Consider the following 13,266-nt stretch of genomic DNA (forward strand, 5'->3'; position numbering starts at 1 on the left):
AAGAAAACGATACACGGGATTCTGAATCTATGCTTCACTAGAATCACGAGAATTGTACTCGTGATTAAAGATAGTCCGCCAAAACTGAACGTCCAAAGTGTCGGGAGTAAAATCCCGAACACACCCAAGTAAAAAGGGCACAAAGAATGGAGATTGAGTCTCCACTTCCGTATATAGCCCCATGCGCCAAGCAAAGTCCCGAAGACTGCATTCTCGCTATACCTCACCTAACTGGAAAACAAGTGCCCGATTATAATCAAAGTCCACAGTCTGTTCTTCAAAGCTTACGGTAGAGAAAAACTCCACCGATAATTTCCGGTGTACGAGTTCTTGAATTGCAAACAAATTCCGCCACCCATGACATGTAAAAGAAAAATCATTGCCTTCATACACCTTTGTCCAGTAACGTTCCAACTCTACAACCATGCCCACACCTCAAAGCCATAAAATTATAAGCAATGCCAACAATTAGAAGATGAAAGACTTACCTTATGAAGTTAAAAGACAAGAAAATGCACACTTATGGAAGAAAGGTGGAAGAAAATCGTTGCGGGGCTGTTTGTTGCCACTCGTGTGAACAAGAGAAACAAATGGGGCATATGGTCAAAGTGTCTCTATAACTGGTCCCCCCCTGTGACTTTTAACGGTCACGTCGTGAAAGGCTAAACTACAACGTGGTTTTTTGTAATGGTCTCAAACTATTCTGGTCCATCTTGTTTATACTTAGTGGGAATAAAGAAATTGGGCTACTCTAAGTCAAGAACCCGTATCTCACCATAAACCACGACGTGGAGCACAAGCCCACGACGTGAATTTATTCTGGACATAAGAATTAATTTAGTTAATTCCAAAGTACCCCACAACTAAGTTTTTCCTTTTTTGCGTTTTTGGATTACAAATTAATCACTTTCCTAAACTAAAAATGAAAAAACTAAAAAGAAAAGAAAAATCCAAACCAAACTCGGGTTGCCTCCCGAGAAGCGCTTCTTCTTTATGGAGTCGTGAGCTGGACTCCGTGCCTCCTACGTTGAGCTGTCAGAGGAGTCCATCACCAGCTGGATCTTCTGCTCCTTCCATCGCCTCTTGTACATTTAAACTTGTCTAATTTACGCCTTCTTTGAGTTTTCTTTTTTAGCTTTTCCCTCATCTAATTCAAGCTTTCTTTTGGTCCCTTTTGTTTCCAATTTTTCTTCCTTCTTCTTTAGCTCTATAGGAACCTACTCTTCTTTCGCCACTGGAACCGTCTCCTTGGAAGTAGCCTCGTCTTCATCACTCGACAAATCATCGCTTTCCTCACTTATCAAAGTTGTTGGTTTTGTGTAGGTAATGACTTCAACAAAAAACGGAGTGGATGATCTTGGTTTAGTGCGTTTGATTTGATGAATTGCCTTGATTTCTTCCTCCATAAGCTTCTCTAATTTTTGAAGTTCATTTTATTCATCAATATTAAACACCTCACCTTTAACATCATTTCCGTGAAATCCATCTTGTATTCCAAAATCTTCCTTATCATCACCAACCCTCAATGTAAGCTTTGATTCATGAACATCAACTAAAGCGCTAGCAGTATTTAGCAAGGGGCGACCGAGAATAATTAGGACATTTACATCCTTCGTCGTATCCATAATCACGACATCAAATGGGAAAACAAATTTCCCAATTTTAACAAGGATGTGTTCTATGATTCCCCTTGGGTCCGTCACTGAACGATTGGCCATGTGGATGGTCATCTTTGTAGCCTTCATTTTTTGAATATTCAAGTTTTGATAGAATGAATATGGCATCAAATTTATGCTAGCCCTGGAATCGGCTAAAGCATAAGCATTTAGATTGTTACCAAACTTACATGGAAGAGTGAGGCGTCCAGGATCTCCCATCTTCTTAGGTATCTCCCCCAACATAGCTCTTGAGCTTTGTTCACTAAGAATGACCTTAGAATTTTTTTTCAACTGCTGACGAGTGTCTACAAGATCTTGTAAGAACTTCGCGTATTCTGGAATTTCTGAAAGTGAATCGAAAAAATGGGTATTAATAGGAATAACCTTTATTTGCAGAATAAACTCCAGATGTTCCCTTTGTAGTGGACTAATATGTGCTCGAGACAGAAACAGCAAAGGCGGTCGGTAAGCCGGAACAGATTCTGAATTTTTATGTTCAAATCGAGACCACGTCGTGAGCATGATGGGTTCACGACGTGAGTTTGGTGTGTTGGCAATAATTTCGTTTTCGAGCTTCGACTTCTTTAGCTTTGGTCCAGATGGCTTTGGCTCTTCCTTTAGTGCTTCTAAGAATTCAGAGATGGCCTCTTCTTCAGTATCAATCACCATGACATGAGGTTGAGCTTTCTTTTCAGGAAATTGTGAGGATAATTTGTTGCTCATCAAAGTAGTGAGTTGACCAACTTGGACTTCTAGATTTTGAATTGATGCTTGATGGTTTCTTAATGAGGCTTTTTGATCAATCATATCGTTCTCTTGTACTTAAAACGGTATGTATAACTTCTAGAGTAAAAATAATTATAATTAAATAATTATTTAGTATTTTACTCTTGTATTCGGAAAATAGCATTGTATACCATAAACTATATCTACCATAGTTTATATGTTCATTACTGCATAAAGCTATTGAGTTAATAAAACAGTTTATTGTATCCTAAACTTTATCTATTATAGTTTGTATGTATTTTCTCGTTTCGTGTATTACATTCTGTAAAAGTTCTGTAATGTTCTCAAACTATATCTACTATAGTTTGACTATATGTTATGTATTGTACTGAAAACTTTGCAATTTTGATTGTATGTTCAAACTACCCTTATGATCAGCAAGTTACAAAAGGATAAAAATATTTAAATATTTTAATAAAATGTAGTGATTTCTCGGTTTGTATTAATTGCAAAAGTTTTTAATCTATTTGAAATCGTTTGTATAGAAACACAAAAATCCTTGTGTTTTACTTGTATCCCCCCCTTGAAAACATTAAAATAATGAAAATTGTAGGGGTATGAACTCACAGTTATTTTTGTGTGCGTGCTGGGCAGCGAGACTGGAAAGATGACCACGGAGTTGATGTACGCGGAATTATCGGTATCCTAATGTTAATCAAACACATAATTGTATTTAAATTAGCGAGACAATTAATTAAAGTTTTATAAAACACTTGGTGTTGTGTTAGGAATAGTTACCGAGAATTGTTTGAAGTGAATGGGAGGATTCTTGGTGAAGGCTCAACCAAAAATCAGGTTCTCAGTCCTAATGAGTTTTCGGCAAACACAGGTTCTCGGCCGAACACTAGTTCTTCGTTCTGGTAGTTTTCGGTCACTTGAATATTTGAAGGATGTTCTTGGTGTTCTTGGTGTTCTTGGTGGAAAGTATGAAGATTTGAAGGTTTCCACTTGAAGATATGAATGTTCATGGATGATCCTTGGGAGCAAAATGGAAGAGTTTTCGGATGAAATGAATGAGAAATCATCTAGTTTTCAAGGAAAAACCTTTATACTGGTTGGGTTTTCAATCGGAAAAGAGTTCTCGGCCGAGATCTGTTTTCGGTCCGAAAGCTCTCGACTGAAAACAGTTCACTGAACGAGTTTTTCATTCATTCGAGGGAAGAATCTTGATTTATCAAATGTTTTTGGTTCCAAAAACTTATATAAACTTTAATTATATAATTTAAATCATTTACTAACACTCATGAACTTAATGGAATAAATAAAATTGGAAATTTTATTTAAGAAGGTTGACTTTTATTGTATTGAAAATATCGGGTTGTCACATGACCCATCTTTCCTCTTGACAAATAACACTGGCGCTTCCAAGGGAAAAAAAACTTGGCCTGTTGAAGCCCTTGTCTAGAAGTTCTTGTAGTTGGATTGAGAGCTCCTGCATCTCAGACGTAGCCAGTCTGTAGGGTGCTTTGGCTACAGGTGTAACTCCGGGAATTAGGTCAATCCTAAACTCGACGTGTCGATTCGGTGGTAGCGCTATTAATTCTTCTGAAAAATGTATGGATAATCGCATACCTGAGGTATGTCATTTATTTTTTCACTTTACTCGTCTTATGACTACGTAGGCCAGGAAATAATAATATTTCATATGTAAATTTTTTCGAGCTTTCGTACATGACATAAGCTTCAGGTTTTGACTGGGTTTGTCAACATATATGGTTAAAGTTTTCCCGTCGAGTAAGGTTATACGCACAACTTTCTCATAGCACATGATTTTTGCATGGTGAGAAGACAACCAATATGTGCCAATGATGATGTCGAAACTCCCAATTGGCATTGGTATAAGATTAACTCGAAATGTGTGGTCATTTAGAGTTAGAAGGCAATTGCTTAGAATCTCAGAGGCATTTTCTATTTGGCCATTTGCTAATTCTGCCTCATATGCCATGTCTAATTTGTTGGATTTGTGGTTCAATAATTGTTTACATGTTGGTGTTATAAAACTCTTATCATCTTCGGAATCAAATAAAACGATAGCATACAGGTTGTCTAACTACTGAGGGATCTTGAATCACCTCCTTGCTTCCAATTACAAATGCTCGACCCTGAGCCCTCCCGCCAACATTTTTCAATTTTAGGCATTCTCGTTTGAAATGTCTCAGTATACCACATTTAAAACTGCTCTTTTCACCATTTTCACTTGGCCTGGTACTCATTTGATTTCTTACTACAATTTACATAGTGGTTCTACAATAATTATTCGAATGTCCATACCTATTGTAGTTGGTGCAAAAGTAACATTCATCAGGGTGTGGTTTGAAACATTTTATGCATTGTTTGGGTTGATCAGTATTGTTTGAACGTGGAACTGGTGTTGGATTGGTTGTCATGGTTGTTATGTATACAACTCCAGTACCTTGTTTCCTTCTTGATGTGTGCTTAAAATATCTACCTCCAGTCTTGTGCATGTTGTTTTCTGGCTTGGGAGTTTCAGTGTTAGTATTCATTGTTCCCCGACTGAGTTCGTTCTTAACCAAATGGCTTGTGAAATTTCAAACACTTTCATAAATTGTTGACCGGGAACCCAACACTATTCCTCTTATTTGTGGCACAGAACCCAAACATAATGCTTTATCTTTTTGTATTCTGGGGTCACTAGAGTCGGACATAACAAAGCAAGGTCATTAAACATGGTTGTAAAAGCCTTGATGTCAAACCCTTTAATCTTCACATTCCATAATTCTTACTCCATTGCTTGAATCTCATCTCTCAGGCAATATTCTTCTTTGAGCATCATTTTCAGTTCTTCCAATGATAGAGGGTTTGCAGGTATAATGTCAATGTTTTTAATTGGTCATTCCACCAAGTAAGAGCTGAATCCATGAACATACTCACAACAAATCATACTTTACTATCATGAGGACAAAAGCTTATTTGAAAGACGGATTTCATCTTTTCAATCCATCTTGTCAGTCCGATAATGCCCTCAATCAAATAAAAGTTCTTAGGTTTGTAGTTTGTGAAATATGTATAGTTGCACGTTCGTTGTGGTCCTCTAATATCTCCTTGAGAACTACTTCATTGTCTGTTAACATTTCCACCATTAGAAGCACCAGAAGTGGCATTGCAAACATTTTTCGGTTGTGCTTGAGCAACCACAAGTCGATCAGATATTAATTGTTCTAACTCTGTCGTGGTTGTAAACAAAGCTACTTCAGGTGTGACGGGGGTTTCTGTTAGCCTTGATCATACTCTCCTATGTCTCCTAACTGTTTTTTCGGTAATAGCCATTCGGTTACGGTGCAACCTTGTGCTTCTTCTTCTTGTTGTTGACACGACGGTTAACCTGTTACATTTAGCAGTGGTTCATAAGTTGTTTGTTTTATTATGCATTAATTTCAATATTATATTACTTAATTTTTGTGTATTTTCCTTTATAACCCTAGCCTTAATCATGAAATTTCCCCAAATAATAATAGTAAAATATTTTGCAAGAATTCGTTTAATACCAACATAATACATAGTAGGCTTCATTATATTTCACATACGAAGGTTACATCCTGACAACAATTTTTCAATGTTCTGGGAAATTATGATTGTATCACTGATACATAAATGGATAAGATGCTCAAATATTGCAATGAGTTACATACTCCTACTATAAGATCTATTCCCAAAATCCTGATCATACATAACAATACATGCTTAACATCCATAATTAATCTTAGGTGTTCTACTACGTGTACGTGTGATGGGCTATACTATATTCCCATCCGTCCCATTCACTAATTGACTCCTTCCATTCATCCAAGTCGCAAGTAAGTGCTCAATGTCATTGTGATCGCAAGAAGTTTTGTCCTGATCGCATCCAATCTTCCGTTAATAGCCATAATTTCCTCTTCGCTAGCTCCCACACTGATAAGGGTCGCTTGAGCTTGAAGATCGACTCCTATCATGTGGGTATTATGTTGCTTCCTGGCAGCAATCTCTGTGTCGAGTAACACTCACATCTCCATCAATGTATTTTGATGTTGGGTCAGTGGGTCTCCAATCTTCCTACCCTTCAAGCTATGTGTGTAGTGTTGTTTTCTCCTTCTTTGATTTCTCTTGCCACCACCCTTTCTTGCTACTCTACTTTTAGGGTTCGGTCAAATAACAGAGCCAAAGATCAAGCATAATCACCAGGCAGAGGACGCACTTCTAAACTCTGTCCGTCCTCGTATTGGGTGGTGATTCTCCCACCAGAGATCTTATCCTCAAGAAACACAACAATCCAATTAGGATCACTCAAAATCCTCCATATGATCTCAGATAGTCCATGAATGTACTTTTGAATTCCCCTATGGTTAAGAGTGGTTTTCCTTTCTATTTGGTAGGTTTTCCCAGCCCTCCTTAAAATACTTCTCTAAGCACTCGGAGGTGAAGGTCTCAGAGGAGGGACCACCTCGACTTCCATAGGTTCATTGGGGTCTAATTATATTCATCAGAATCAAATTTCTCCTTTTCCGCTTCCATTTCTTGTCCTTTTGACAAGTCCTCCATGGGTTCTTCTTCTTTTCAAGAGTCTTTAGAAACGATTAGTTGATACCTCATCTCTCGGTCGGGAGAGTAAGGGTGTCCGACTATATGAGGAGCGAGCATGGGACTCCATCCTTGTTTTTACAATTACCCATATATATATATATATATATATATATATATATATATATATATATATATATATATATATATATTCAATTAAGTAATAAATAAAGAAAATTTTAATCTTATTTTAGTATACAAAAATACATCCGTTTAAATAAATAAAAGAAATATTCACATATTTTACTTCATGACCCTTGACTCTCAAAAGTTTTTATGTATCAACTATTATCTTAAGTTTATTGGTGCATACAATATGTCCATAATAACACTTAGGTGCACAAGCTAGGTTTAGTTGTGGCACAACATATATACTAGAAAACTTTAGTGAAGTACTTGATCTTAAAATTTATAGTTTCAACTTCATTTATCAATTGCTATGTGTTGAGGTTTAATAGTATGACTTACGTACTTTACTTTGACACGCATTATTACTTAATGTTATCCTTTATGTATTTACTGATTTAGAGGACTAAACCTTTATCATAGAATTCTTGCCGTAGGCTATAGTTGTATATCTTAAGAGAAATATCGATTAGCTATGGCTAAGGCTCTAATACCAATCTCTCATACCCCCAGCCGACGGCAAAATTTGCTGGGCAGGTGACTTAAATCGAATATCAGACGCATAAGATATATTAAACATTACAACATCCACTTAAAGTTTTTCACCATATATCAGATACATATAACTTACATTATTACCTGATTCACTATGAATCCTCATTAACACGAAAAGAGCACATAAAACATAATTTATAACAGAAACACAATTTGGTGATCCCATAATCCTTGTAGGAAATTCCTGCCTTAATTCCCTAAGAATACATTTTAAAATAAATCAAAAAATTTGTTGGTGAGATCTATAGATTTTGGACCCATAAATATATCAATATTTATATATGAAAATATATATTTGTATGGAAAGAGTTGCGTATATAAAATGGCAATCTTCAAACAAAATAACCATTTTACCCTTTTCGAAATTTATTTAAATGTCCCATGATTCGCATAAGAATTAATAATTAAATAGATTTTTTGATCCCCAAGTTATCATATGTTAATTTTTACTAATGGTTGGTATACCAACTAGTTTGAACTCTACAGGATATCAGTAAGGTAAACTCCTCTTACGTTCCTTAATTCTTAACCAAATCATACTAATAGATACTTTCAAAGCCAATGGAGTATCAGAAATGTAAACTCCTCTTACTTTCGTTGATTCTTTACCAAATCGTGCGGTAATTGGTCCCTGAATAGAAATTGTTCTTATTTCCGTATAATACTGGGGTTTTCAGGTTTATATAATGATTTATAACCGAACTTATGACACCACATTCTTGCACTGACACCTTAATAGGGCATGCTCAAGCTATTAACCTTAGGATACCACAAGGTAATGTTCAAATGGTACTAACAACGACATCAAAAACTTGTCTCGTCAGACGTAGTTGTAGCTACCAACTCCTAGGTGGGCGGTCGAACCGTATAAGCTCATTAATATAACACTTATACTTGTCATTAGTCGTTCTCTGCAGTTATAATCGAGAAGGTTTTTACCAAGGGACTTTGCGTTTTTGGACTTATCCTGTAACATGGGTCTTGTTGGGGTACTCGGATATGATATGTTCTAATGGTGAACGTAGGTATCTGTGACATCCCCAATTTCACGGTCAGAAAAGACCGATTTGTTTATGCTTTGTTTTTACAATCAGAGAAATATTTAAAAGAAAACAGTTGCAGAATTTGTTCCCAAAACAAAATATGATAAAAATTATCAAAGCATTTCTTTAAAGAAATGTATTTTCATTATAAAACAAAATCTCGAGATGTCATGTTCAATACATATCAAAAGCATAAACAGTGAAAATAGACCTTACAACAGTCATTTATAACTATTGATCTATAAATCCAAAATCTCTCTTCAAGTCCACCAACTTATACTCTTGTGCCATTACCTGTAATGCAAAGAAAACTGAGTGGGTAAGGCTTTGGAGCCTGGTGAGCATATACGGTTTTCAACCCACAATAATATAATTATTATAATTAATTATCAAACGATCAACCCAATTTCCCATCCCCATTATCTTCCTTAGTCTTAAGGGTTTACCCTAAGAGTTATCTATTTGTTTACTCCGTATTAGGCACTAAGACAATAGCTGCCAGAATTCTTTATTAGGCACTAAGACAATAGCTGCCATGGTTCCTTCGTAAAGCACTAATTACATAGCTGCTATGGTTCATTGATCGGGTACTAAATCCATAGCTACCAGTGTAGGTACTAAGTCCATAGCTACCAACGTTTATCTAACAGTACTAAATCCATAGCTACTAGCGTTCATCTTTACGGTACTAAATCCATAGCTACCAAGGTTTGTCTATACGGTACGAAATCCATAGCTACCAAGGTTTGTCTATACGGTACTAAATCCATAGCTACCAAATTTGTCTATATGGTGCTAAATCCATAGCTACCAAGGTTTGTCTATACTGTACTAAATCCATAGCTACCAAGGTTTGTGTTTCGTCTCATCCTCAAGCTCATCCGTCATCACACACCAACTAATTCGTCTACCCATGTTCTACCCAACATATTTGTAGATATAACATACGTATACAATTTAGATCATTTAAAAACCTGTATAAAACAATCATTCAACAACCATCTTAAGTAAACCAACAACAAGTAAACACATAGCACGTATTTCATAGCAAATACTTCATATCTATGTGGTAGAAGAAAGTTACCACACACTCACACATATAAACAACAATATAATTAATACATTCAAACAATACTTGTATTATTATCGTTTTTATGAAAGGGAATATACACTCACTTGATCAGAAGATGATCGGACAACACTACGACTTGTAGAAGTAGTATTTCTTCGGTAGTTCTGGGAGATCTTCACAAAAACAGGGCTCCTCGCGGGCAGAGCTTCTGCTCGAGAATAACGCTCCTCGGGTTCTTCGGGACTTCGGGACTTGCTTCGGGGCTCGGGAATGATACCGGAGCTTCGGGATATAATTGGCATGCAAAACGAGGCAAAAATTAGAGAGAAAAGAAGAAAATTAACAAGGAAAATGGTTGATCTCAGGTTCTATTTACAGGGTGCTGGATCTGGGATTACGTTGGGCGTAATTTCGGAGTACGTTGGGCGTACTAAGCGTTACGTTGGGCGTACGCTTCGGATCAGGCCGAAGACGTCATTGCTTACAATCCCAGGTACTCGAGTGTTGGATCAGGTCGACGTGGCCCATTTCAGTTCATGCATATGGGTACGCTGGGCGTACTCCATTACGCTTAGCGTACACCGACATACCAAACTTCAAAATTGCGTAACTTTCGCATACGACCTCCGTTTTCAACGTTCTTTATATCCACGCATAGGTGAGACTATGATCTACAACTTTCATTTAGGCTCCGTCGCCTAATTTTGAAATTGTTTTTATTATTTATTTTTTAGTAGGGCTGGACAGGAAAACTCCATTATAAATTCATAACTTGTTTATCCGACGTCCATTTTCGTCTGTCTTTCTGTCGTTGCTCTACTATCAACGAGATCTTCGATTCTCGTTTATATTGTTTCGGCTAAAAACCGCTCGATCTCAAATCGAGTATTCGAGCGGCATACCGCTAAGTCGAAACTTAGAAAAATCATAACTTCCTCATACGAAGTCAGATTTGGACGTTCTTTTTATGCACGCTCACGGTTTAACGTATTCTACGACTTTCTTTTAGATCGCTAAGGATAAATATCGCTCTAACGTAAATTCACTTTTTACGTCGTGTCATGTCGTGCCGGTTCTGTCGCGAAACTTCGACAGATCATAACTTCTTCATTATAACTCGGATTTCGGTGTTCTTTATATGTATGGAATCCTTGTAACATATACTTCAACTTAGTTAAGATTATTCCTTAAAAATAATCTTCCATAAAAAAGTCATTTTTTTGACGCTTATCGCCTCTAAATTGACTAGCTCTAATCTACGGACGTTACAATTATCTCCCCCTTAGGATGATTACGTCCCGGAATCATCAATGAAATAAGACTTCCATAATGATTCCACACATTAATTCTTCATCCTAGGTAATAACAGTAACTTCTATGTTTCCTGAAAAGAGTATTTAACTCTGTGACTTTCTTGACTGCAGCAATGCCCAAATCTTGCATCTGCTTTTCGTACTATGCCGTACTTTCAATCATAACTTCCGAGTTACCAAATAAGTCCTTATTGTGGACTCCTTCTTCTTCTTAGGATAAATACTTTCCTTTATCTATTGTAACAGACGGATGGGTCGTGCTCTAATGACCTCTCATCGTATGATGCATCGCTTAGACTCAAGTCTCATAGAGTCAAATTCCGGAATGGAATATACCTTCCTTCATATTCTAATGTGATATAATCACATTTTTACATGTAGCATTTCTAGCTACAAGCTTCCTTAACAACGAGCACGAAGCTATCGATCGCATTGATTTCAATCTTCTGACTTTCGTTAGATGTTACTTCGAACTTGGTTCTCCAAACCACGTAACATACTCACCGTAGTCGGAATCCAATTAGATATGACCACTAGGTTTGGAACAAAAACCATCTTACTAGTCACTACCGAAACAATGGTAATGACATACCAGAATAAAACGGGATCAATTACTAGCTTCTTGGTAACCTTGTGACTTTCCCCGATCCAAGTGTGAGTCCTGTGCTTTCGGTAGTATATGCGTCTACTACCTTTCACACCTACTCATACTCGTCCGAAGTATTGTCCCGCAGTCAACCAAGTCACCATACAAGAAAATCAGAAAACAATTTAACACATACGAATGTGTCCAAATAAACATAAACAATTTCCCTAGACTCTACTAGGAATTCTTCATTGCTCAATCTTCAATCATCAACTCGATTGGTGATGGAAATACCAGACGATGAGACAACTTCAAGAATTTCATCAATTGTTCCATCATCCTGCCAATTGAAGTTGTACTTTAGACGTACCGTACTCCTCTAAATGTTCCGTTATTTTATCAGACATAAACTAAAGGCAAGACACCACTCTTATGATATCTTCTGATAGGTGTCATTCACTATCATAAGCTTTTTCATTTCCTTCATTTACTCAATTCTTTACGAGTCTTCACCATGACCTTTTTGTACACCCAAGCAGAAGTTCGGTGTACCAAGCGAGAATTTAAGATAAGAAAGCTTTAATTATGATAAGCATATAAATCTCCTTATCACCCCGAAACATTTACATGCTAGTTCTAATATCGTAGTCATACGCTTAGAATCCTAAACACATAAGGTTTCCAGATTCGGTTGGCAACAGACCATAGATCCGAAGAAATAATAGCATCAATATAGCTATCACACAAAACATTTAGCACAAAAAAAGCAATTTAGGCATCATTCCTGAAATAAACCAATGCTTGTGTCAATTTAGGTGTACTACCTAACATAGTTTAGACACACTCCTCACAATCATTACTTAACATTCTAAGTATAAGTCTAGAAATTTCCTACAAATTCGTAGTTCGCTTAAACTAATGCTCTGATACCAACTGTGACATCCCCAATTTCACAGTCAGAAAAGACCGATTTGTTTATGCTTTGTTTTTAAAATCAGAGAAATCTTTAAAAGAAAACAGTTACGGAATTTGTTCCCAAAACAAAATATGATAATAATTATCAAAGCATTTCTTTAAACAAATGTATTTTCATTATAAAACAAAATCTCGGGATGCCATGTTCAATACAGATCAAAAGCATAAACAGTGAAAATAGACCTTACAACAGTCATTTATAACTATTGATCTATAAATCCAAAATCTCTCGTCAAGTCCACCAACTTATACTCTTGTGCCATTACCTGTAATGCAAAGAAAACTGAATGGGTCAGGCTTGGGAGCCTGGTGAGCATATAGGGTTTTCAACCCACAATAATATAATTATTATAATTAATTATCAAACGATCAACCCAATTTCTCATCCCCATTATCTTCCTTACTCTTAAGGGTTTACCCTAAGAGTTATCTATTCGTTTACTCCGTATTAGGCACTAAGACAATAGCTACCAGAATTCTTTATTAGGCACTAAGACAATAGCTGCCAAGGTTCCTTCGTAAAGCACTAATTCCATAGCTGCTATGGTTCATTCATCGAGTACTAAATCCATAG

The 13,266-nt window shown here is 36.6% G+C and overlaps 1 protein-coding gene across 1 annotated transcript; it reads right to left on the bottom strand.

The window, feature by feature from the left end:
• Positions 1-1,217: 1,217 nt before the first annotated feature.
• LOC111895768 (uncharacterized) lies at positions 1,218-2,465 on the bottom strand. Its single transcript, XM_023891833.1, has 2 exons — positions 1,460-2,465; positions 1,218-1,414 (listed from the first exon to the last, which is right to left on the bottom strand). The coding sequence occupies exons 1-2, from the start codon at positions 2,463-2,465 to the stop codon at positions 1,218-1,220; spliced, it is 1,203 nt and encodes a 400-aa protein (XP_023747601.1).
• Positions 2,466-13,266: the final 10,801 nt, after the last annotated feature.

This window comes from Lactuca sativa, chromosome 9, assembly GCF_002870075.4.
Source record: "Lactuca sativa cultivar Salinas chromosome 9, Lsat_Salinas_v11, whole genome shotgun sequence".
Classification (NCBI taxonomy): domain Eukaryota; kingdom Viridiplantae; phylum Streptophyta; class Magnoliopsida; order Asterales; family Asteraceae; genus Lactuca; species Lactuca sativa.

What these genes read in the sequence shown, in the direction of transcription:
- LOC111895768 (XM_023891833.1), bottom strand. Translation starts at nt 2,465, where the DNA reads ATGATTGATCAAAAAGCCTCATTAAGAAACCATCAAGCATCAATTCAA. An exon ending in TCACGGAAATGATGTTAAAG is followed by an intron (nt 1,415 to 1,459) that starts GTGAGGTGTTTA and finishes TTCAAAAATTAG; the next exon opens with AGAAGCTTATGGAGGAAGAA.